The sequence below is a fragment of the Exserohilum turcica genome, assembly GCF_000359705.1.
Source record: "Exserohilum turcica Et28A unplaced genomic scaffold SETTUscaffold_3, whole genome shotgun sequence".
Lineage (NCBI taxonomy): Eukaryota > Fungi > Ascomycota > Dothideomycetes > Pleosporales > Pleosporaceae > Exserohilum > Exserohilum turcicum.
This window is the reverse complement of record NW_007360136.1, coordinates 341,745-366,147: the sequence shown is the minus strand read 5'-3', so window position 1 is coordinate 366,147 and position 24,403 is coordinate 341,745. Positions and strand designations below refer to the sequence as shown.

The 24,403-nt window shown below is 53.2% G+C and overlaps 7 protein-coding genes across 7 annotated transcripts; 3 read left to right on the top strand and 4 right to left on the bottom strand.

The window, feature by feature from the left end:
* Positions 1–887: 887 nt before the first annotated feature.
* Positions 888–2,261, bottom strand: SETTUDRAFT_61645 (uncharacterized protein; the record flags this gene model as incomplete). Its single annotated transcript, XM_008028920.1, has 2 exons — positions 888–2,094; positions 2,140–2,261. Coding segments are annotated over 2 exons (1,329 nt in total), but the record flags the coding sequence as incomplete, so codon positions are not given.
* Positions 2,262–3,976: 1,715 nt separating this feature from the next.
* Positions 3,977–6,037, bottom strand: SETTUDRAFT_136502 (uncharacterized protein; the record flags this gene model as incomplete). Its single annotated transcript, XM_008028996.1, has 2 exons — positions 3,977–4,197; positions 4,567–6,037. The coding sequence occupies 2 exons, from the start codon at positions 6,035–6,037 to the stop codon at positions 3,977–3,979; spliced, it is 1,692 nt and encodes a 563-aa protein (XP_008027187.1).
* A 541-nt stretch (positions 6,038–6,578) lies between these two features.
* SETTUDRAFT_20118 (uncharacterized protein) lies at positions 6,579–7,097 on the top strand (the record flags this gene model as incomplete). The annotated part of the gene is made up of 2 exons (XM_008028673.1): positions 6,579–6,603; positions 6,733–7,097. The coding sequence occupies 2 exons, from the start codon at positions 6,579–6,581 to the stop codon at positions 7,095–7,097; spliced, it is 390 nt and encodes a 129-aa protein (XP_008026864.1).
* Positions 7,098–7,335: 238 nt separating this feature from the next.
* Positions 7,336–9,312, bottom strand: SETTUDRAFT_90980 (uncharacterized protein; the record flags this gene model as incomplete). The annotated part of the gene is made up of 5 exons (XM_008028995.1): positions 7,336–8,023; positions 8,081–8,214; positions 8,276–8,589; positions 8,655–8,784; positions 9,088–9,312. The coding sequence occupies 5 exons, from the start codon at positions 9,310–9,312 to the stop codon at positions 7,336–7,338; spliced, it is 1,491 nt and encodes a 496-aa protein (XP_008027186.1).
* Positions 9,313–10,110: 798 nt separating this feature from the next.
* On the top strand, positions 10,111–11,425 carry SETTUDRAFT_163483 (uncharacterized protein). The gene is made up of 2 exons (XM_008028994.1): positions 10,111–10,471; positions 10,523–11,425. Coding segments are annotated over exons 1-2 (774 nt in total). The 5' UTR covers positions 10,111–10,470; the 3' UTR covers positions 11,296–11,425.
* A 9,864-nt stretch (positions 11,426–21,289) lies between these two features.
* SETTUDRAFT_171688 (uncharacterized protein) lies at positions 21,290–22,612 on the top strand. The gene is made up of 3 exons (XM_008028993.1): positions 21,290–21,792; positions 21,855–22,481; positions 22,538–22,612. Exons 1-2 carry the CDS (start codon positions 21,541–21,543, stop codon positions 22,389–22,391), a joined length of 789 nt encoding a protein of 262 aa, XP_008027184.1. The 5' UTR covers positions 21,290–21,540; the 3' UTR covers positions 22,392–22,481; positions 22,538–22,612.
* Positions 22,613–23,050: 438 nt separating this feature from the next.
* SETTUDRAFT_20113 (uncharacterized protein) lies at positions 23,051–23,421 on the bottom strand (the record flags this gene model as incomplete). Its single annotated transcript, XM_008028672.1, has 2 exons — positions 23,051–23,188; positions 23,251–23,421. The coding sequence occupies 2 exons, from the start codon at positions 23,419–23,421 to the stop codon at positions 23,051–23,053; spliced, it is 309 nt and encodes a 102-aa protein (XP_008026863.1).
* Positions 23,422–24,403: the final 982 nt, after the last annotated feature.

Here is a 24,403-nt window from a genome sequence, read left to right as displayed (position 1 = left end):
GATGGAGCTGGAGATGAAGATGAAGATGCGGGGGTTGAGGTTGAAGCGATGGAGGCGTTGGCGGAAAAAGAGGAAACAGCGAGCGTGGTCGCGGCTGCGAGGGGCGTGCTGGCTCCCTTCATGGAAGACGACATAGCCGGGGAAGCCATCATGGAAGATGGAGTTGGAGTTGAAGAAGAGAGTACTACAGGTGTAGACGACGCGGCGGACGAGTAGGGCTCCAGCGAAAGAGTGAACAGCGGGGCGAGCGCAGGCGCAGACGAAGAGTTCCTCGCTGCAGGCGTCGACGTCGCCATGCGGGATGACTTTGCAGAGTCGATCTTGACGGTGGAAAAGAGCGTAAAGGAGAATTCGGAGTCGAGAGTCGTGGCTTTGACAGGCGAGGCGGTTGTCGTCAGCGTTTGCGTGATGCGGTGCGTGATGGTCGAGGTGACTGCGGCTTGGGAGGTCCGTGGAGTGGTGCACGACGACTGTGTGGCCATGGTGTGGTTGAGCATCGGTGGGCGAGCAGTGTGTGGCGGCGGGCTTGAATGCTTCATGCTGCTGCTGGCGACTAAGCTGCTGCTGGCGACCAAGGTAGCAGTATGGTTTGACACTGCCTTTGAAGACATGGTAGGCTTTGCCATGACTGTCGTCGTACGGTTCGCCATTGTCGCTGTGGGATACGGTACTGCCGAGTACGCGACATATGGCGGTGGTGAATGCTGAGCCTGGGTTGATTTAGCATACGACAGTACTGGATAACCACCGTATTTCGCTGTAGCGTTCAGTGGTGCAGTCGTAGAAATGGTTCCATTCACCATGGTTCCATTGATAGATTCGGCCGTTGCAGGTGGAGGTGGGGGAGGAGGAATCTTCATGGCAGGAGAATTCCTAAACGCAGCATTCGCTGCTGTACACTCCTTGACCAGCTCGAGCTGCGCCTTGAAGATGTTCTTCTCGACATTGACGGCGTTGAACGGCGGAGGCAGAATCGGGATCGAAACATCAAGAGCAATGTCGCATGAGACAGAGACATTGGCTTGGACCAGAGCAATCGGACCCAGGCTGAGGGGAGGGCTGGGCAACTGCCTCGCGGTGTGGTTTTTGACTGACATTGCAGCGGCAGCTGGTGGTGCAGAGACGCCGTTGCGGCCCTTGTTGCAGTTTCCAGCAACGTTGCTCGAGAGCTTAGCGTCCAGACGAGGGAGTTCCAAACTAGTCGTGACTTCAGCCTTGATCTGGTTGAAAAAATTAAAGCCGATCGGAATAGCAGGCTTGAATGCAAGACCAAGAATGATATCGACATCGGTAAGGTTCACGTTCACGGGCAGTGGCGTGAGACTGGTATCCTGGAAGCCTACAACCTTGCTGTTACCGAGGTTTGTTAGTTCGACGCGGAGACTGGAGCCATCGGGGACTTTGAGATCAAGGCCTGCAGTGACTTCGAGCCCGCCGCTGACTTGGAACTCGAAGCGGACTCGAGGCTCGAAAACAGCGCCGGCTTGGCCGATGCCGGGGATGGTGAAACCGGCAATGGGAACCTGGAAAAGAGCGACTTCGAGCATGCCGTTGCTGGTAGGGCGCGCAAAGAGCTCTAGTCGCGCACCGACGCCAATGGCCTGAAGCTCCACGAAACCGCCAGTGATAACGCTTGAAATCTCCTTGCCATCATCGCCACCTTGGAAGATATCGGGGATCAAGTCGATTTTCGAGAGGTCAATATGGAATGCTCCTTGCGACAGAGCCAGTTTTCCCGTGGTAGCACACCTCTTACATCCAACCTCAATGGGGACATTGACAGGGAGATCTGGGAGTGGCAGGAAATTTCCAATAATGTCCAAGATATCCGCAGCACCGAACGTCTTGTCAAGCACCTCAGTGTTCAGGTCAAAGGTAACCGTGTTGACATTGTCGGGTGTGTTTTCTGGAATGCTGACGCGGTTCTGGCGCTTGCTCCGGATCCTGGCAAAGTCGGCGTGGCGGCGGTAGAAGTGGTCTTCGGTGGTGTGGCCGAATGTTATGTTCACGTGATCGAAGGCGTCTTGCCATGTTGTCTTCGTAACGGATGCCTCAAGTGCTTCTCCATCCTTGGCAAAAGTCACGTCGTTTACGCTGGCGCCATCAGACCGTGTATCTGTACAGATGTGTACGACTTACCGGTATACCGAACGCTCGCCCTCTGCGTTGCAACCCTCATGCGACGTGATGATCAAGCCAGTACCGTTATGGTGGCTGGCAGCCCTTGCGTCACGAGCAGACGAGGCATCGACAAAGTGCAACTTGATAGCATCTTCCCCGCACTCGACACTTTTCAAATGGTGTTCATGCTCTTCCAGGTTGAACACTGGGTTCTGCCCACCAACCTTGACCTGCGAAGCAAAGGTCGATGCATCACCCCAGACATTCTCATCTGCCCATTGTCAGCTAGTCACGTCCCACGTCAGACCAAATAACATACTATCCACATATACCAGCTCCGTCTCAAAATTCCTCTTGATCCTCACACTTCTCCGATACACATCGGACCGTTTTGTCGCGGCTTTCAGCACACGATGCGTGTCCAAGCCCTCACTCACAGACGCGCCGACATTACCACTCAAAGCCGCGACGGCAGACAGCGCGTACAACAACTTCATCTTGCATGCGCGTAGGAAACCCCACAAAATAACGAGCGAAGGACCTGTTTGTGCGCGTCCAGAGAGACCCAACCACCTGAGGCTAGAAAGCAAGCACCTGAGGCACTGAGTCGACTTGACAATGACAACAACCAACGTTTTGCAACAAAAAAAAGAGCAAGACAAGGATGTGAATGACACACAAGCGGGAAGAAGAAGAAAACAATAAAAGAGCGACTGGAGGGTAAAACAGTGAAAAAGAGCGTGTGTGTGATACCCGACACAACGAGAGAAAAAAGAAGCAGCCGTGTGCTCTCGCCAGCGAGTAATATATGGAAACGAGTGAAAGAAACCAACGACTCGAGAATGTGCAAAAAGAGGCAAAAAAAAACAGGGGTGAGGGGTGAGTGGTCTGAGGGAACGAGGGTGGGAGGAGATAGAGAGGGAGCGACACAGGCACAAGAGTCAATGGAACGATAATCCTTCCAAGACAAATTCCAATCTACGCGAACCCTGGCCCTCCCATGCTTCGCATACACATGGAACCCCCCCGCCGTAGCAGCGTAGCCAAGAAAAGCGCCTTGGCCTGGGTTTTGAGGCTCACGCACATGGCTGCGTTTCCCTTCTAGCATCCGTGCTTTGTGCCTGCAGAGTGAGCAGCAATGCCTCGCGCCGCATCGATTGCAGGTACAAGGAGGCCGTCAAGTCCTCCCGCATTGTCGCAAAGCGCCTGTTGGGGACTAGCGGTGCCGGCTCCCGAGTCACAGGATAAGGTTGCGCTACAGCTGTCATTCGTCCATTGCTGGGCTCAGGCGGCGGAAAAAGGAAAAAAAAGGAAGGTAGGGATCATGCGGTGGGGGTGCTATGAAGTAGGGGTTCCGACGTGAAGTGTATAAGATCGGGGGTCGTGTTTCTGCCCTAGGACTCGTCTGGGTGCGCTAGTAGAGCGCGCTAAACCGCTTTTGGGTATATAGGTGGATAGCTGAGACAGGCGCGGCATGCTTGCGCCCCTAGCCAAGCTTCATGGGAATACATAGTTCGGGGGGATTTATGGCGTTTTCTTAGGATCTTCCCACTAACTACAAAGCTAACGGCCTTATGTTCATTGAAGAAGGATTCGATTATGCCGAGATACATATTCACCAGTCAGTCAACCACCAACAACAGAGCGTGCTAGCTGTACGGCATGAGTGCCAAGATAAAAAAAAAGAGGGTATATTTCTGAATCAGCCTGCAATATGAGACCGTGGACCATATTGCCAATAACATGCGGAAGAGAAAGAGCCGTTGCAACGGGGGTTCATCATGAATCATTTCTTGCGATACTTCCTGATGAGGTTCTTCAGCAACTGGCTCTTTCCAATCCGCTTCTTTCTTTGTCAGCTATTAACCGGTGGCTTCTTCTTTAAAACGTTCCTGCGCTTCTTATCAGCCTCGAGTAATTTCTGACGGTCCTTGGCGGTGTTGTGTCCTTCACCATAGCCCTCACCTGTTGTAACGCCGCTCACTGCCTTGCCGGCGCCAACGGTGATGCCTTTGGCTCCGACCTTGCCTGCCACGCTCTTGGTGCTCTGGAGGCTACCGAAGCTTGACCTCCGGGCTGGGGTCGGACTGGCAGGGGTCGTAGTCTGGGACGGGTCAGTACCGGCCACCTCATCCGATGACCACCAGCCTTCTGGCCGCGAGGTCGAGGTTTGCGCGGTAATCTGAGAGTTTGTGCCAGGTGAGTCAAAAGACAGAGAGACCCTGTGTGTGGGCGGCGGGGACATGATTCTGCTTCTGATGGAGGGAAACTGATCCTCACAGCCGACCTTGTAGGCAGCCGGATACGACATTCTCGACGCTAGAACAGGGCTGGTGACGACTGGAGGCGTGGCCATGGAGGGGCCATGGTAAGAGAGTGCCCTCCGTGTTTGCGGAGAGACCCTCCGCGCGCGCGTGGTTGGTGAAACTGGTTTGCTTTCGTCACCTACATCGTCGTATCCTTCTTGCACGGGCGGTGTATCGGTCTCTGGCAGGTGGCCCCTATAGTTGACTGGCGGCCGCCAGCGGCGCTCTTTGAGACCATTGGGCGTTCCACTTTCCATGACGGCATACTTTTCCAAGGCCTCAAAGACATGGGGGAAGACGAGAGTGTCGGTGGTATCTGCCCACAAAAAGTCCAAATGCTCGTAGTGCGGAATCTCTTTGGCCGTTGTGTGCGGGGGGAGCTCTTTCAACATGACATCGATGTCGACCAGGCTGTCTGACCCGCCATAGACGAGTACAATGGGCGTCTTGATATTCTTGGTGGGAAACTTGGCGACCTTGTAATACTTGGACCGGTTTGAAGTGATGGGATTCGGCGCGTCGTCATCGTACATTTGAAACGTGCCGTTGCGGATGATCTGAAACCAGTGGACTACGCTCTTGGTCGAAGTGTAAGAATAGAGATGGGGATAAGCCGCGAGCTTTTGCTCCTGCGAGATGTTGATGCCCCTCCATCCAAACAGGAAACACATGGCCTTGTCGATGAGGCGAACGAAGATGGGCGGATACAAGATGGACTGCCACATGGTGGTAGAGGGCAGAATGGATTTGCGGCCAAAGGCGAGGTAGAGAATGTCCGGAGAGGCCTTTACGAATGCATCGACAACGCCGGAAGCAACACCCTTGGGCGACATGGCGGGAGCCAGCGCAATGAAGACATCGACCTTGTCGTTGAGCGTGGGGTGGATGGACAGCGTGGCAAAGGCCTGGGCCGTTCCCTGGGAGAAGCCAATGTACGACAGCGACGGCTGGTGCGTGGTCTCGAGGATGTAGCCGATGGAATCAGGGATGTCGTGGAAGGCGAATTGGTCCATGCTAAAGTTCCAGAAGCGGCTCGACGTGGGAGGGGCGTGGATGCTCTTCTTGGAGTACTTGTTGCCGCGGTTGTTGCCAAGCCAGACGTCGTAGCCACGCTCGACCAGCTCAAAGGGCAGACAGCGCTGCTTGTCCGTCATACAGACCCAGACCTCGCTGTTCATCATGAGCCCGTGGTGCAGGTAGACGACCTTCTTGCGCACGCCCTTGGCCGGGTCGCCGCAGTTGACGCGCACTTTTTCCTCGCCCTTCTTCCAGCCCAGGCGGTGCAGGCCCAGCAGGTATCCGTCGCCCGTCTGGACAATGTGCTCCTCACACGTGTAGCCGTAGATGTCGCATAGCTCGGAAAAGTCGGAGGCGCTCGCCACGGGGCTCCAGACGCTCTTTTTGCCGGCACGCGCGTGGGCCGCCGAGGCCGACGAGAGCGAGTTGAAGATGCGGCGCGTGACGAGGTAGCAGAGGTTGATGATGGGCGTGGGGAGGGCGAGGGTGATGACGGCGATGAAGGACTCGAGCACGACGAGGATGATGGACAGAAACAAAGCAATGTACTCGCGGATGTGCAGGCGCGAGAGAAAAGGAATATGGAGCGCCATGGCGGTGGCAGCTCGGGAGGGGGCGTGTGCAGTGCAGTGCAGTGCAGTGCGGTGCAGTGAGCAGCAGCAATGCAGTCAGTGAGCGGCCGGACGGGGCGGTTAAGGCTGGAGGGCAAGCAGATGCAACGCCAGCGCATCGCCCCTCTTCGCGCCGGGGCCTCGTAAACGTCGAAGCTCGCGTATGCGTACGTGCTTGTGTCGGGGGGGTGTTGGGGGGTGTTGGGGGGGTCGGTGAGCGAGCCATGATATGCAATGGCTCAGTTGCCGCAGCGGCGAGGAGAAGCGTCGTCTCGGCCGCTTGCAGCAATCGCATGCATGCGTGTCCGGGCGCTGCCAGTGGTGGTGCCAAAGCGACGTGTCGCTGACATGTGATAGCGCTTCGCTCCAACCGCCGCCTGTGGCTGCGCCGCCTGGGCCCTCTTCGGCTAGGGGGGGCAGCGTCTTGGCACCAACAGCCCATCGCCACCTCTTCTGCTGCTCCACTTTGCTGCTTCCACGTCGTCGCGCTGCCATCCACCCGATCCGCCCTCCCCGCCTCAGCATGCCGCAGTCGTGCAAAGACATCCGTATGGACGGCCCTTTTCCCCCCCGCCCTGGATGAAGAGAAGAAGAAGAAGAAGATGATGATGATGACGGTGATGATGATGGCGACGACGATGCTTGCTGCCCGGCTGCCTGCTAATGCTCCCCCCCAGGCGCCGCCTTGGCCTTCTGCCTCCAGAACAGCGACTGCATCATGGTCGAGCGCCACGCTCCCGGCGACTGTCTCCGCCCGCCCCTCAAGTACACGCTCCCCACCCAGTGCCAGCAGCTGCAGAAGGGCTATGCCGAGTGCAAGAAGGGCATGATCGATATGCGCAAGCGCTTCCGCGGCAACAGGCCCATTGCCGTCCAGGGCCAGCTCGAGACGGGCGCCTTTGGCCACGGCCGCGCCGAGGCTGACGAAAAGGCCGGCACCATCGAGGAGAAGGGCTACATGCTGTATGCCGGCCGCCCCCATAAGGATGTCAAGGAGACAAAGGGCGACGAGGATCCAGACGCCAAGGGGCTGGAGCGGTAGAAGAGGCGGAGAGAAAAAAAATTACAACCGCGCCAGCAGCCCGGAAGCGAATGCGCATAACGGTGATGCGTCAACACCGCTCACGAAGACACGAAAAAGAAATCAACTGCATGGTTCGGCGTCGGCGGGAAAAGCAGACATTGCATCTCCCCTCTGTATAGTATGTATGTAAATTTGCATGTTGCGCAAACACGAGTATACCCCGCACCCTCTGCCTGCACACGACACGATCTGGCGTCTAGATAATAAACACATAAGCCCTGTCAAAACACTCGTCCCACCCCGCTACCCCGCCCTTCCAATACCGCTTGAGCACCGCGCATGCTTTCAACGGGCAGCTCGTCCCCAGCAGCCGACTGAGATCCTGCAGACTGGCCTCAATCCACCTCTTGGTCGCCTCGCTGCGGTGGATAGCCTCTACGCCCGCCACCACCAGCGGCCACACCATATGTCTCGCTATCCTGGGCGTCTGGAGCGCGCACCGCACGCTGCTCAGGAGGAGATCCCCCTTCCCCGTCTGGCTCCTATGCAGCGACACGGTCGGCGGCAGGATGGTGAGAGACTGCAGCGACAAGGTGCAGTACAGTGACACGGCCGCCTTGTAGATGCTGCCGACCATCAGCCACTCCGAATACAGCGTCCCCGCCTGTGCCCACGCCTCTGGCGAGAATGCCTCGATGCGGACCACCAGATCCTGCGCCTCGAGCGCATGCACAGGGTCAATGTCAAACAGCAGCATGGCCGCCGACGCCTTTGTGCGCAGCTGGTTGATCTGCAGGATCTCGACGAAGAGCTCCCGCGGACACAGCGTATACGGGAAGATGAGGTCATACATGCTGCTGACATCGTCGATGATGGTGTCGTTTACGCCCGTCATGTCGACTTGGTCCCACGGCGGGCTGCACGTGTTCGCAATGGAGATGATGCTGTGCACACGCGTTAGCCATCTGTCCGTTTTTGCAGCCATGGCCCAGGTAGCCTACAGTAGGTAGAGTACTAGCGAGGCCACTAGATGCGGCGCGTCGTGGATTAGCTGCTTCGGCCCGCCCCGAAGGTCAATTAGTCGCTTCATGCCGTTGACATGGGACCGCCAATCTGTAAACGTGGGATTCTGGAGCTAACAAGTCTGACTGTCAGCACTGTATCGTATTGCCTACATACTCAAACTGCAAGCTTACCTCCAGGCACATGAACATTAGGATACTGGTAATCGTCATGTCCGAGCATCGTGTCTTGTCCTGGCCAATGTACTGGCTCAGTGCTCGTAGCGCTTCGCCTCGGTGGTGGTAAATCTTCGACCGGTTGATGCTTGCCGCCGCGCGATCTGCACCAATGGACTGCGAGTGGAGATAGTGGTTGAGCGATATACAGACCAGCGTGTGGTGGATTGCCGGCGTGAGAAGATGCAGTGCCTGTGGAGGGAATACGATAATCGCCGGGTTGGGAGCCAGTTCCCCGGACGCCTTGTACTGGGCATGGATTCTATGATTATCTAATGCTGTTTGTAAGTCACCGGGGCTTTTCAACTTCTTCCCTGCCTGTGTGGCGTATACTCACAGTATTGGACGGCTTGAACCACGTCACACGTCTCGTTTGCGAGGTACTCGTACATCGGTACATTTTGCGTCTGCAGCAGCACGACTAGGCGCTTCAGGCGTTGAAGCGGCTCGCGCTTAGATCGCAGTATCTTTGCTGCTTCGTCATGCAGTCCTCGTTCCACAACTTCCTCGATCTTGGCTCGACCCCAGGTCTGGAATATCCGCCCAGCTTCATTGGTGATGGCTGTCAGCTCGAACGACGACACGAGGTCGTGCACGCCGTCCTCGGGCAGATCCTTTTGCTCCACCGCAAAAAAGGCCAGAGCGTCTTGGTACTCCACGGGCTCGCAGATGTAGTCAGTGTCGTAGGGCTCCTGGTCCGATACCCCTGTCTTCTTCCACGATATCTGCTTCTCCTGGCATAGCGCGGGCGCAGTCGCAGCCGCAGAGACTTTTGGCATGCTATCGTCCTGCTGCTTCTTCTTCCTCCGTCTTGAAGTCACCATGCCCGTCTGGACCCACTGCAGCGGCTTTGCATCGTCGTAGGCCGAGCACTGGCGGCCAGCCTTGTGGCACTTTCTGCAGTGCGGCAGCGTCCGATCACACACTAGCCGCCGTTTTAAGCAATCCCAGCATTGGCGCGATGCTTTGTTTTCGCCTTTTTCGGTCAAAGCCATGCTGGTGCGCAACACACGGTGTGCTGGTTTTCGAGGGATGCAGCCCACGGGGGGGAACGTGGTGTGGGTTTAGTCTGGATCGCGGGGGGGTACTGGCACGTATGGTTGTAGTGCCAAATGGTATGTACGCCTTGTAGTAGTAGTAGTAGTAGTAGTAGTAGTAGTAGTTGTAGTTGTAGCAGCGAGCATTTCTGCACTTTAATTACCACAGTGAGACCAAAGTCGTTGGTGTGGCTGAGGGACACCAACGCCCCCGCGTGTCATGGGCGCTGTAAGGCCTCCTGGTCTTGGCCATCTTGACTGCCGTATCGGGCTTAGCTCCAAATCAGCAGGCTTACACAAGAGGCGCCGTTAAGGGGGTTTCTTCTGCTCGGACTCGCCGCGGAAACTGCCTCGCGTTATGCAAAGGCTGGATTAAGTGGCTGTGAAGATGGCTGTCGTCAAGTCCATGATGGAGTTGCTGACATGTGTGTAGCCACTCTCGGAGACCAATACTTCGTTCGTGAGAGGGCGGTAGGGGCCAAAACTAGATTAACCTTGTACTCGCTCTGGTTGATTCCGGTAATCTAGGTCGCAAAGCCACAGTACACAGCCACACCTTGACGTCTTAGCCCGTTCAAGAGATAATCTCGCGAACACTAGGATCTGTTACAAGTCAGGTAAGCTATACATGCCTGGGGCTTATATCAAGCCACCACGTCTCGTACTTGATTCTCTTCGAGTCTTGGCCTAGGTATAACCCCTTTTGGAAAGAGTGCGTTAACAGGATGTCTAATAATGGTCTATATGGCTTTGAAGGAACCCAAAGAATGGACTACAGCACTTTGAATAAAGGTTAGCCAGGTCTCACAGAATAGCTTGTCTATCTTCAACCTCATTCTCCGATTTCATCCATGCACACCATGGCCCAGGGCGAGATAGTTCCCGGTAGCGTATACCTATACGACCCAGTCAATTGGGCCCCACCAATGTTCACAGCGTGGTTCGGCGTTGTGACAATCGCCCATGTCTGGCAGTGTATCCGGTACAAGGCCTGGAAAGTGACTGGTCTGCATCCCGTATGCAGTCTGCTTTTCACCGTAGGCTTCGCCCTCCGCTCGTACGGCGCGATACACTACAAGGACATTAATGTCTATATTGCGAGTACCATATTTATATACTGTGCTCCGTAAGTGGGATTCTCAAACTAAAAGGATGGAATGTTACGGACTGACTAAACATACCAGTCCCATCTTGGAATTGGCAAATTACCATGTCCTTGGCCGCATACTTTACTACGTCCCGTACTACGCGCCGCTGCACCCAGGCCGCACACTGACCACCTTTGGCTTTGTCTCCGGCATCGTCGAAATCCTAAACGGCGTGGGAGTATCCTGGCTGGCGAACCCGGCTGTAAACAAGGATTTCGTCAAACTGGGCGAGGCATTCTTAAAAGTATCGCTTATCCTGCAGATCGTCGTAATCGCAGCCTTTTGCTTCATCGCCGCTCTCTTCCACAGACGCTGCATTGCCGGCGGGATTACGACGCGAAAAGTGCAAGCACCGCTGCTGACGCTGTACATCAGCATGTTCCTCATCCTCTTCCGCACCGTGTACCGCATCGTCGAGCACTTTGCCGCAACGCGCATCTACACGGCCTCGGACTCGGCGCTGGATCTCGCAACGCTGTCGTCCATCGTACGCTACGAATGCTTCTTCTGGGCTTTCGCAGCAAGTCCCACGCTGATCAATAGCGTCCTGTGGAATTACAGACATCCCCGTCGCTACTTGCCGCGTGACTACCGTGTCTATCTCGCGCAGGACGGGAAGACGGAGCTACGGGGGCCTGGATGGCATGATCATGTGTCCTGGTGGGTGACGTTTGTGGATCCTTGTGAAATGCTGGCGGCGCTGAAGGGGAGAAAGCCAGAGGAAAGCCCGTTTTGGGAGAAGAATGGGTATGCGGCTGTTGGGATTGATGAGGGGAGTGAGACGTGTGTGTGAGGCGTGTTTTTTGTGTTTGAGGGAAATGTTGGAGTAGATTTTGGGACTAGCTGCAGAGGTTAGAGATTCTTTTGTCGACCAGTCAAGTCGAGAATTAGGCGGCATGGAATACTTGAACTCAGCGATGTTCTGATTTTGTGTGAGCAGCAATTTGAACATACAGAATAGGAGTTGATGCTGTTACTCATGTTGATGGCTTATAGCGATGAAACTACAATATTTTGTAGAGGTTTCCCTCTAACAGTGCTCTAATAAGAACGAATGACATGAATAAACGGACGAGAAAAGTGAAGGAGAAACTCTCTCGTCGTGTTTGATCACACTCACAATATCAACGATACTCTTGCTTGCGTGCCGTAAAGGCCTTACGTAATCTCGGATCCCCATGTCGCAGAATTCTCGCCGGTGGTCTGATTCTCGATCAAACATGAAGGTGTAATGAAAATCCATTACTCCAGCATCAACACACATCATGTGACAAACATCAAGTCCATTCATGTGATGGCGGTTGCCTCACGCACGTTGCCACATGACATCACGTTACTTACTTCCATGGCTGCCGCTTTCGGAACCGAGCGAACCCCTTTCCGCCCATGCTTCCACTCACCTCCTCAACCCCTTTGTCCCCTACTTCCAACATCGCCCGCATCAAACCGCCATCTGAATCAACACGGTAACGGCTCATCAATATCGCAGTGCATAAAGGTGCATGTGCGGAAACTCCACTGCATACTACTGCAGCAGCTCCGTCTCCATCGCAATGCGTTTCTGGTTCATTGAATCCAGCATTCTATCGCCGGCAACAGGGCCTCAAGTCCCTGCATACCTTGAAGAGTCTAGACGCAGCAATCGTAAGAGCAGGACTTAGTTGCCTAATTCAGGACGGCAAGGGAAGAGGCTATGCTGGGTGCATGTGGGTGCATTGCATTGCAATATTGCCTGCATTCGGCAGGGCAAAAGCGTGCGATTATCGTTTCCATCATCGCTAGAGCACATGTCTGTGCCGTGGAATATCTTCATGATTATGCCTGCATACTGGTATTCCTTGGGGCGCCCGGTTTGTCGCGCATATGTGGATTGCTGTATCATCACTTTACGAAAAAGGCAAAAGACTGACTGTGCTGATCTGGCCACGAAATCTTCTTTTCCGGTATTGCGAGTGACCTGGATGCGCTTGAGTGGCACAGCAATACCCTTTGGTTGTCTCGCCACTTGCAATTTGGGCCGCTCAATTCGAGGCTGCCGAAAAGCAGTATTGCTTCGCGCTGTCTCCGGTTTTACACACCATGCGCAAGAAGACTCTTGCTCTCTTGTTTGATGCGTTTGTGAGCGCGCAACGACATGAGCGACTTTGTCTTCATGTTGCAGCGAGTCACAGTCCTACAAGGTGTTTACTCGATGCTCTGGCTGAAAGCTGGGTTCCAAGCACATGACGCTGACAGGAACAGCCCTGGTTTGGCGACATTTAGGCCGTCTTTGGGTAATATGTACGGTCCCCGCTTTGTCGAACCGTATCGTGAAAGAATGCAAGGACGCGGGAACCATCCCTATGTCTTCTCCACGAAGAGGGCGTTGTATTCTGAGACTGATCTTGCAAATTTACTTGGTGAGCGACAGGTGACCAAATTTATAGTGTGGAAGCGGCTTGAAAGGACATGTAGTCTGCACTGCCGGACACCTGAATGCGTCAGCAAAGACGCTCGTGTGACGCGGGTCACCCACTTCAGGCTGCACGTTGCTTGGATAGTGCCATACGCAGCATGCATGACGCGACGGCTTTTTATTCCAAAAATTTGACACCGATCAATGGTTCTTCCAGGTGCTGCAGCTGGTATGCACTAACGAAAATCCATGAGACAACAGCAAAAACCTTTGCCTTACCGACACCAGCCTGATGCCCCTCAATCAAGCACCGGATCGCCAATCACCAAGGTAGTGTGGGACCCCTATACACATTAGATGTGCTCACTTTCGTGTAGGGGCCGTCCCGCTATCCACCTCTCGTAGAATGCATGCCTGTCATCGTTCCACAGTAGCAAATGGCTGTAGAGAAGACATGATTTTCTCATTTGACTCTGGAAAGGCATATAAAGAGAGGCTTTCTTGCTTTCGAGAATCAAACAAGCCGCACATCTCTTTTACATTCTATTCAATCGACACATTCGCTCAGTCCTTTGTAGTCGACTACCATGTCGGGCTGCTCCCTCGTGGCCCCGGCCTTGCCGTCTCTGATTGGGACGGCAGCGCCAACCTTCAGTTATGATCGTGTCAAGCACGCCGGTCTAGGCGATTACTTTGGCGTCCAGGTGACATACATGTCCGGCACGTCGACTTGCTATTCAGGAACTAAGCCAACCTTCACGCCCATGCTGTCCAACCTACTGGGGCTCTACACTCGCACTTGTTCCTATGTCACTTCTGGTGCGCCTGCCACCTACACTGCGATTGTCTGCAGCGCAGCCGATCTTGGAAACTTTCCCAACAGTGGAGCCTACACCCTTGACAACGTTGTCGGTGGGCTCTTGGGCGCCCTGGCAGTGACTCCCCGCGCGTTTACGGCTACGTTCGGCACCTCGCCTGCGCCCACGGTTATCGCGACATCGACTGTCTTCGAGTCGGTGACATCGCCCACGACGGTTTTTGCTCCCGCCATCCCGGTTGCCACTGCGACTGTGGTTAGCGCTTCTCCGATCCTTACATTCACCAATACCGTTACCAATCTAGTCCCCGTCACTAGCACCGTCAGCGTCTGTCCAACAACAGCGGCTAACCTCCTGGGACCGGTCCAATCTCTTGTCTCATCATTACCGTTGGTGTCGTCAGTGCCACTGGTGTCGTCTATCGTGCCAGTTGTTACTTCGATACTACCAGCTGTATCTTCGTTGCCTTTGGTGTCGTCGCTACCAGTTGTATCCGATCTTCCCTTGGTTTCGTCGCTACCTGCTGTAACCGACCTCCCAGTGGTATCAAACCTGCCTGTTGTATCCGATCTTCCATTGGTATCGTCGCTACCTGCTGTAACCGACCTTCCATTGGCACCCTCTGATATTGTCTCGGTAATCCCAGACATTACCTCAGCGATACAGCTAGGGCCGTCTATACCAGCTATAACCGACCTCCCAGTGGTATCAGACCTACCTGTTGTGTCCGATCTTCCATTAGTGTCGTCAATACCATTGGCACCCTCTGATCTTATCTCGGTTATCCCAGACGTCACCTCAGCGATAGAGTTAGGGCCGTCTATACCTGCTATAACCGATCTTCCATTGGTATCAGACCTGCCTGTGGTATCAGACCTGCCTGTGTTATCAGACCTGCCTGTGGTTCCATCTGATATTGCTTCGGTCGTTCCATCCGTCATTGACAACTTACCCTTGGTTTCGTCGATCCCTGCGGTATCAGATCTACCTGTTGTGTCTGATCTACCTATTGTGTCCGACCTACCTGTTGTGTCCGATCTTCCATTGGTTTCGTCTATACCATTGGCGCCAAGCGATCTTGTTTCGGTCATTCCAGACATCACCTCAGCGATAGAACTAGGGCCGTCTATACCTGCTGTAACCGATCTTCCGCTGGTATCAGACCTTCCATTGGTATCAGACCTTCCTGTGGTATCAGACCTGCCTGTTGTGTCTGACCTACCCGTTGTGTCTGATCTACCCGTTGTTTCCGACCTTCCATTGGTCTCATCAATACCATTGGCACCATCTGATATTGTTTCAGCCATCCCAGGAATCACAGGTATACCAACAGCGCCATCTGATATTGTTTCCATCATCGGAGACATCACTGGCTTGCCCTTGGACACATCTCTGACAGTGCTTCCATCGGATGTTGCTACGATCCTTCCATCTCTCCTCGACAACTTACCATTGGTGTCATCGATCCCTGTCGTATCTGACTTGCCAGTAGTGTCCGACTTGCCAGTAGTATCAGACCTACCTGTTGTATCCGAAATTCCACTGGTATCATCATTGCCATTGGCGCCATCCGATATTGGCTCGATCATTCCAGCTTTCACTGACAGCTTACCCTTGCAAACATCCGTGCCATTGGCTCCACCGAGTATTCTTTCGATCCTTCCACCTATCGTCGACAACTTACCTTTGGTATCGTCGCTCCCTATACTTCCAACTGATCTTGCGACAATCATTCCATCTATCGTCGACAACTTACAGGACCCGTTCGCTGCGACTCATCTGATCCCTGCGGTCACGGACGTTCTCACTGATCCCCTTGCTGTAACGTCTCTGGTCCCTGTCCCCGTTCCAGCGCCCACGGATATCCTCAGCGACCCTCTTGCTGTAACATCTTTGATTCCTGCGCCCACGGATATCCTCAGCGACCCCCTTGCGGCGACTTCTTTGGTACCTGTTCCTGTTCCGGCCCCAACGGATATTCTCAGTGATCCTCTTGCGGTAACTTCTCTTGTCCCAGTTCCCGTCCCTGCGCCTACAGACATTCTCAGTGACCCTCTTGCGGTGACTTCTCTCATTGCTGCACCAACAGACATTATCAACGACCCGCTTGGTTCTCTAATCCCTGTTTCTATTCCGGCCCCAACCGACATTCTCAGTGACCCTCTTGCGGTGACTTCTCTTCTTGCTGCACCAACGGATATTCTCAGCGATCCTCTTGCGGTGACTTCTCTAGTCCCGGTTCCTGTCCCTGCTCCCACGGATATTCTCAGTGATCCTCTCGGTTCCCTAATCCCTGTTTCCATTCCTGCGCCAACGGATATTCTCAGCGATCCTCTTGCGGTAACCTCTCTAGTACCAGTTCCAATTCCTGCACCCACAGATATTCTCAGTGACCCGCTCGCGGTAACTTCTCTGGTCCCGATTCCCGCGCCCACAGAGATTCTGAACGACCCTCTCGCTGTAACTTCTCTGGTACCAGTACCTGTCCCTGCATTAACGGATATTCTCAGCGACCCGCTCGCTGTGACTTCTCTGATCCCTGTTCCAGTTCCCGCTCCCACAGATATTCTCAGTGACCCTCTCGCGGTAACTTCTCTGGTCTCAATCCCTGCGCCAACGGATATTCTCAATGATCCGCTCGGTGTGACTTCTCTGGTTTCAGTTCCCGCGCCCACAGACATTCTGAACGACCCTCTTGCTGTAACTTCACTGGTGCCTGTTCCCGTTCCTGCACTAACAGATATCCTCAGCGGCATACCTGGGACTTCCCTAATTCCAGTTCCACTGCCCGACCCCACGGACATTCTTAGCGGCATACCTGGAACCTCCCTGCTTCCAGCTCCTATTCCAGAAGTGTCTTCTCTTCTGAATGACCCGCTCGCTGTAACTTCTCTGGTTCCTGTTCCAGTGCCTACGGATATTATCAATGATCCGCTCGCTGTAACTTCTCTAATCCCTGTCCCGCTGCCTACGGATATTCTTAGTGACCCGCTCGCTGTAACTTCTCTGGTCCCGGTTCCTGCACCAACGAATATTCTTAATGACCCGCTCGCTGTAACCTCACTAATCCAGGCCCCACTCCCTGACCCTACGGATCTTCTCGGCCCCTCACTTCTCCCAGTGACCTCTCTGATCCCGGTCCCACTGCCTAACCCCACGGACCTTCTCAGCGGCATACCTGGGACTTCTCTAATCCCTGTCTCTATTCCTGATGTCACAGGTCTTCTTAGTACGATTCTAGATCCCTCTCTGATCCCCGCACCCACGGATCTTCTCAATGACCCTCTAGCTGTGACTTCTCTAATCCCTGTACCCATTCCTGGTCCCACGGATCTTCTCACTGGCTTACCTGGAACGTCTCTTATCCCAGTCCCACTTCCTAATCCCACGGATCTCCTAGGCCCCTCTCTTCTCCCTGATCCATCATCTCTTCTTCCAGTGCCGATTCCCGAAGTCACCGCATTGATCCCATCTCTGACTACAAATTTGCCGTCTGTCCCCCTTCTAGATGCTCTCCCAACATCCCTTCTACCCAATCCAATTCCGGCTATCTCATCAATCTTATCACCTCTGTTACCACCTCTCCCGACAGATATCACATCGCTCATCCCATCTGGTATCCCAACGGACATTCCAACAGGCATTGTCTCTGTCCTTCCCACAGACCTCGCCTCGATTGTCCCGTCGGCTATCCCTACAGATATTGCCTCCGTTATTCCAACAGGCATTGTCTCTATCCTCCCCTCTGACATAGCATCTGTTATCTCATCGGTTATTCCAACAGACCTTGCTTCTATTATTCCATCAGCTATCCCGACAGACCTTGGCTCCATCATCCCGACAGGCATCCCGACAAACATTGTCTCTATTATCCCATCAGTTATTCCAACAGATCTTGCCTCTCTTATCCCATCAGCTATCCCAACAGACCTCGGCTCTATCATCCCGTCGGTTATTCCAACAGGCCTTACCTCGATTATCCCATCGGGTGTAGTCTCTGTTCTCCCATCTGACATAGTATCCCTTATCCCGACAGGCATCCCGACAGACCTTGGCTCTCTTGTTCCATCAGCTATCCCAACAGGCATTGTCTCGGTTATACCCTCTGTTATAGACTCTCTTATCCCGTCGGTTATCCCAACTGGTCTTACCTCGATTGTCCCGTCAGTTATCCCCACAGATCTTACCTCGATTGTCCCATCAGTCATCCCAACTGGCCTTACCTCGATTGTTCCGTCGGTTATCCCAACAGGCCTTACTTCGAGTGTCCCGTCGGTTATCCCAACTGGCCTTACTTCGATTGTACCATCAGGTATCGTATCAGTGATCCCAACAGGAATTACATCTGTGATCCCATCGGCCATACCAACAGACATCGCCTCGGTTATCCCATCTGGGCTCACCTCTATTGTTCCATCAGGTCTTACATCGGCTATCCCGACAGGTATCGTCTCTGTGGTCCCATCAGTTATCGCCTCTGTGGTACCATCAGGTCTTACCTCTGCTATCCCATCTGGCCTTACTTCTGTGGTTCCATCTGGTCTTACCTCTGTTGTTCCCTCGGGTCTTACCTCTGTGGTCCCATCTGGTATTACCTCTGCTATCCCGTCTGGTATTACCTCTGTTATTCCATCTGGCCTCACTTCTGTGATCCCATCAGGTCTTACCTCTGTTATCCCATCAGGCCTCACTTCTGTGGTTCCATCTGGTCTTACCTCTGTGGTTCCATCTGGTCTTACCTCTGTGATTCCATCAGGCCTTACCTCTGTGATCCCATCAGGAATCTCATCGGTCATACCAACCGGCATTCCCACTGCTATCCCATCTATCAGCACTTCTCTGATACCAACTTTGCCTACAGTTATACCGACTTCATTTATTCCCTCCGGTCTAACGTCGGTCATTCCGTCGCTTGACCCATCCATTGTCTCGTCACTTATCCCAACATCCATCATCACGGCTTTACCAACGATTTCCGTGCCTGTACCCTCGTCTCTCGTTCCAATCATTAATCCTACAGATATCCCTTCTCTCAGTATATCTGTTCCTTCAGTTTCGGTTTCGATTCCTTCTTCGGTTATCAGCGTACCAACCTCAATCGTCGGGATCCCAACCTCACTCATCTCACTGCCGACATCCATCCCGGTACCAACCTCGATCATCTCTGTTCCTACTTCGTTGGTTTCAGCGCCTACATATATCCCGGTACTGACGTCTTTGATCTCAGTGCCAACTTCTCTTCCAGTTCCTACCTCGCTGGTTTCAGTTCCCACCTCGCTGGTTTCAGTGCCTACATCTATTCCGGTTCTAACTTCCCTGATCTCCGTACCAACCTCTCTCCCAGTTCCAACCTCGCTGATCTCGATACCAAGCTCAATCATGTCTCTGCCAATTACTTCTCTCAGCTCGGTTGTGTCGGTTTCGGTCCCCGTTACATCGCTCGTCAGCTCGGTCTTGTCTGTGCCGGTTTCTGTTCCATCCCTCAGTTCGGCCATCCCATCGATCTCGGTTCCACCTGTATCTACCTCTCTGCCAAGTATCAGCGTTATCGCTTCCGTGCCAACTACATCGGCAGCGCCCACACCCAGGGCCATGTGTCCTTGGAGCGATGGCCAAACGTACGTTACTTCCGCTGGTAACTTTATCATTGAGTGTTCCATTGATCGCTTCGACTTTGACATTGGCATTGCGCCCAACAATCCTACAAACTTTGGACAATGTATCCAGGCTTGTGCGGCCAACGCTGAGTGTCAGGCGGTCTCGTATCTACCAAACGGTCCATGCTATCTGAAGTCTGGTCTCGGCACGCCCTATGCCAACAACAATGTCTGGGCAGCAAGGCTGGCTAGTGTTCTGCTACCACCTTCACTTGCGACATCGAATGCCGTTCCCACCACGATGGTTACTACAGCCGCTCCAGCACCTACTCGTGTGTCCTGCCCTGCCTCCGACAAAACCCTCGTTACCGTTTCTGGTAACCAGTATATGGTTCATTGCAGCACTGACTACATCGACAATGACCTTCCAGGACCATTCAGCCCGACGATGCCCGACTCTTACGAGGGCTGCTTGGCTGACTGCGCTAAGACGACTAACTGCAAAGCTGTCAGCTATATCATCAGCGGTCCCTGCTATCTGAAGAGCGGTACCGGTAGTGGCAAGGTCACTGCAAGCAACATCATCGCTGGCAAGCTAGTCAAGGTTTTGCCTACATCTGCTGGTTCAGGGCCAACCGTGACGGTGACAACTACAATCTCCAACACCCAGTACCAGTGTGCTTGCACGCCTACCGCGTTCCCCACCGCCACCCCGGTTACATGCCCTGCAGACAATGGAAACGTTGTTACTACCACGTGTGGAGCCAAATATGTGGTTGAATGCGCCTCGGACCGCTATGGCAACGATTGTGAGTAATCCTTAACCAGTGCTGCTATTTCTCTCTGACATGTGCCTTAGTGAACAACGGCCTCGTGTACGTGGACTCGTACGAAAAGTGTCTCCTGGCATGCGACAAGACGGCAACCTGTGTTGCGACATCTTTTGTCATCGGAACCGGAACGGGTCCTCGCCCCTGCTACATGAAGTTCGCCGCTGGCAACGCCCTGGTCAACGTCGAAACCAACGGTGCTCGCAAGATTTCAGGATGCACGAGGCTCAACATCAAACGCAAGCGCGTTGTGAAGTTGCCTCCTAAGCAACAGCTTGGTAAGCGCGCTGGACCCTTTGGCCCCGACTTCACTTTCACCCAAGACCGCCTCACGGCTACGCAAACCTCCACTGTGACCGTGTTGGCTCCTGTGTCAGTCCTTCCCATTGCTTTTGTGCTGGACGCTATATGAACATATTTACTGACTTGAAATAGCACCTCAACCCCAATCAGCGGCACCTCGACCTCTGTTCTCTTCACTTCAGCCTCAGCCACTATCACCAGCGTTGTAAACCAGCCCACAACGTTCACGAACACCGTCTTCCTCAGCTCGTGCCCGTCTCTCATTCCCATTCTCCCGACTTCGGGCCTTCCTCTTCTCGGCCCCCTCGGGTTCCCGTAAACCCCTCTCGTCTCTACCATGACTTTGTGAGCACTGCAGTCTCGTTCTCGGCCCACGCTGAGATAGCCAAGATGCTTTCGGCTCTCCAAATCAATCTGCTAGGACGACATTTGGACTAGTTGCCTAACGACTATTTTCTTATCGTCACTCATTACGCCATACATATCTCTTCCTGATTGTGTGTGCGGTTTCTTATAGACACGGTAGCGGTTTTAATAATAAAAGTTGTTCGTTCGTTTAGTCAGAATATCTTCCTTGGCTTTCTGTGTGATGTGCATTGGACATGGTGTTGAGATGGTTTAGGTCCGTTGCACGTGACGTCAGCAGTCGGCCAATCACATTGCTCCTTTGCCTTATGCACGAGAATAGGCAGCAGCGTGAGATTGGGACTTAGCACACATCGAAGAAGTAACGTGGTCCATGCTAAACGATGCATCTATTCCAATCTAACTGCAATAGCAATTAAGATGAAACTCAAATGCTGGCCCCATGCGCTGGTATATGGCTGATCCGACGCGGGACCAGCGTCGTTGCATTCACCACTCCCAGCACGGACCATAGCGGCTGCCTGCCGCACCTGGGCGCGGCAAACTACGTTGAGAAAATGTTTGCCGCATCATGACTTGTACGGTGTGCACATATCCTCGCACCTTGATCCGGCTCTATACTATTTAGTAAAAGAACTATCTTCAAGTCACATTACGCATCCAGCATTACATTTGAGCAGTACCTGGGCTGGACCAGTCCTCGAGGCCGAAACCAGAGACTCAGAAACTATGCAGTCGGCGACCGAGAAATCTCTAGCAGAACCCACAACGCCGCACTGCAGGGCGTCGCCCGCGCGTCCGGCTACCTCGATTCCACCGCCTACGCCCAGCAAACCCAAGACGAGAGAAACAAGACTCGTACTCGGAGATGAGACAGCTGACTTTGCCATCGTGTGCGGGGGAACGCGGTTCATGGCACACAAGGCGGTTCTGTCAGCCTCGTCTCCGTATTTCGAGCGTATGTTTCGGTTCAGCGGCAGTGTGCGTTTCCCCCTTTCCTTTCCTTATTTCTTTTTCACCGCTCTAAACGCGATGCAATACAGGAGGCTACAAACAGACAAGTAGATGTCGCAGACGTCGATGCCCTGAGCATGCGGCACATTCTCGAGTACATGTACACGGGGGCATATGCGCTTCCTGGGGGCATCGCCATTCCGAAAGGCGAGTGGTACTTCTGCAGTCACGGCAGTTTAGCACTGTGTAGCAGGGGTTCAAGTGTGCGTGGTTCTCGCATTTTCAAGCGGGCGTGTCCTTGTGCGGGAAAGGTGCTTGCGCCGGGGCATTTGCTGCTGCATGTGCGGATTTACACCGTGGCCGACTACTTTGATATGTTTGGTCTTAAAGAGTATGCGCGCCAGGGTGTGCTCGATGTGCTGCATGTGTATTGGCAGGATCAGAGACTGCGGTTGGCGGATGTGCTGGATGAGACGTTTACGGCTACGCCGGATGGAGATGTGGGGGTTAGAGATGTACTGATCGAGGTGCTAAAGGAGCATCCTGGGTTGGTGGTGGATGGGGGAGAGGTCAGGCGGTGGTTGGATGAGAATCCGACAGTGAATGGTAGAGTGCATTGGGATTGAGTTGTGAAGAGTGGGGGGATTCCGAAGAGTGGAAAGGTTGTACATTGTTCTTTTACTGACTCTAGGCTGAATAACGGGGCTGAACTTGTTCTATTAGGGTTATCAGCGGTGGGATTAGCGTGATTGATAAGATTGTATTCTCTCACCTGTTCCACTTGCCCCATATATGTCGGCAATAAGAACAATAGATACGCAGCCCCTTGCTATTTTCCCCAGAATGCTGGACTATCGGGATCGCCTCCAATATTGCGTATGTGATTCATTGAAGCCTGTGGAGACACCCACCACACCTACAAATATATCACTGATATGAAACACCACTTTTTCATACGAGTGCATTATTTCGAGGTCGTTTTTTGTCTCCATTGGCACTGGTCAATATTGGCATGCAAGGATTGAGAGTCAGTCTCGCCTTCGAAATCCGCCATGTCGCTGAGAATGGTTGGTTTGATTGATCCACCAAGTTGCAGCCAGACCCAGGGCTTGATAAAAACTCTTCTGATCTCTGGGTCAAATTGTCGTGGATTACCTGCTGCCATAACAGGAAGTCGGCGTGGGCCAGAGTGACGGATAGTGTTTGGCCTGGCATGAGCAGTCCATTTTGACGTCCAAGCCACCCTGCACAGGAAACAAAATTCGAATAAGCCAGGTAGCCATTATCAATCTTGCCTGTGAAGATGCGGCAGGACATCGCAGTGCCTCAGCCGACAAGCAGCCCAAGACGCCGAGCACACGTGTATGCAGGGCTCTTCGTCCCAGTCTTCTAGATAACTCCACATCGTGTTCATGAACCTGGCCTGTATCCATTAACCTCCTTGAATCCATATGCGCACGATCGCAACTCTTCAGGGGAACTTACAGTATCCTGTGGTGAAGGTTTGCGTGGACCGGCAGGCTCCTCGTCGACAGGCGGCAAGTGGGGCCGGCGGTCTTCGATGAGCAGAGCAAAGGCATAGTAGACGCTGTAGATGAGAAGGGCAGAAAGGCAGACAACGAGCGAAATATGCGCAACACGATATATCAGCTTCATCACGGTCTTGGGCTGTGGTACGGCAATGATAGCCGTGTCGGTGCATGCGCGGCTGCTTGCTCACCAAAGGGCAGGTGGAGCGCGCTAGTGGCCTAGCGTGTTCTTCCGCGATGGTATCGGATCGGCCTTCCTTTGTCATCACCATCTGGAGCACTCATTGTCAAGCACAACCAATTGTACCCTGCATATCTTATGGAAACAAGCGTTCGTATTCTCAGCATACGCTTCTACTCTGCGTCCAGCACAGTGCCGATTTGATTCAAAATTTTAATAAAGGGCTTGAACTATAAGATAAAGTTCACGCCCGTCAACTCTACAAAGCTCTACTTCGATATTAGGAAGCTGTATCTCAAATTAGTTGCGGTAAGCCGCCTCGTCAAATGGCGATGGCCAAAACGGCCACATCAGCCAGTACCTCTTTTTCATGTTAGTAAGAAACTACATCTACATTCATAACCCCACACAGCCGGTATTTCATCACAAGTAAAACAGTAGATCTCTCTGACAATGGTTGTAGTTGTATTATTTCCTTCAAGCTGATATCAAGCTTGTGAAAGAGGGGGTAAAGTGCCTAATTCTTATATATAAGACAGTAGGTACAGCTAAATCTCTTGACGCGTGCTCATAGCTGCTTTAGTGACTCAATATACAACTAAGGCGTGGCCTAAGCCCCTATAATGTAGCCAGAATAATAGCATAGCAGCAGCAGACGCCCTAGCTAAAGAAGCTACTGAGCTAGACCCTCCTTCTACTAGCAAAACTAGCCTAGCTATTACTAGCTCACGAATTAAGCAGCTAGGAGAGAGAGAATGGCTAAGCCAACTTGAACAGTATAGGAAAAAAGCCACTAGCAAGAATCCACATACGTACGCAGCAAAATACAAGTGGAAGATAAGAAAGCAAATCGCTATTCCTAGCAATACTAGAAGAGAGATTTCTAGCGCTTTCTACCAACTTAAACTAGGGCACTGTTACCTAAGGG

Coding starts and splice junctions, on each gene's coding strand:
- SETTUDRAFT_171688 (XM_008028993.1), top strand. CDS start 21,541: ATGCAGTCGGCGACCGAGAAATCTCTAGCAGAACCCACAACGCCGCAC. Junction 21,793..21,854: donor TGTTTCGGTTCAGCGGCAGT/GTGCGTTTCCCC, acceptor GATGCAATACAG/GAGGCTACAAACAGACAAGT.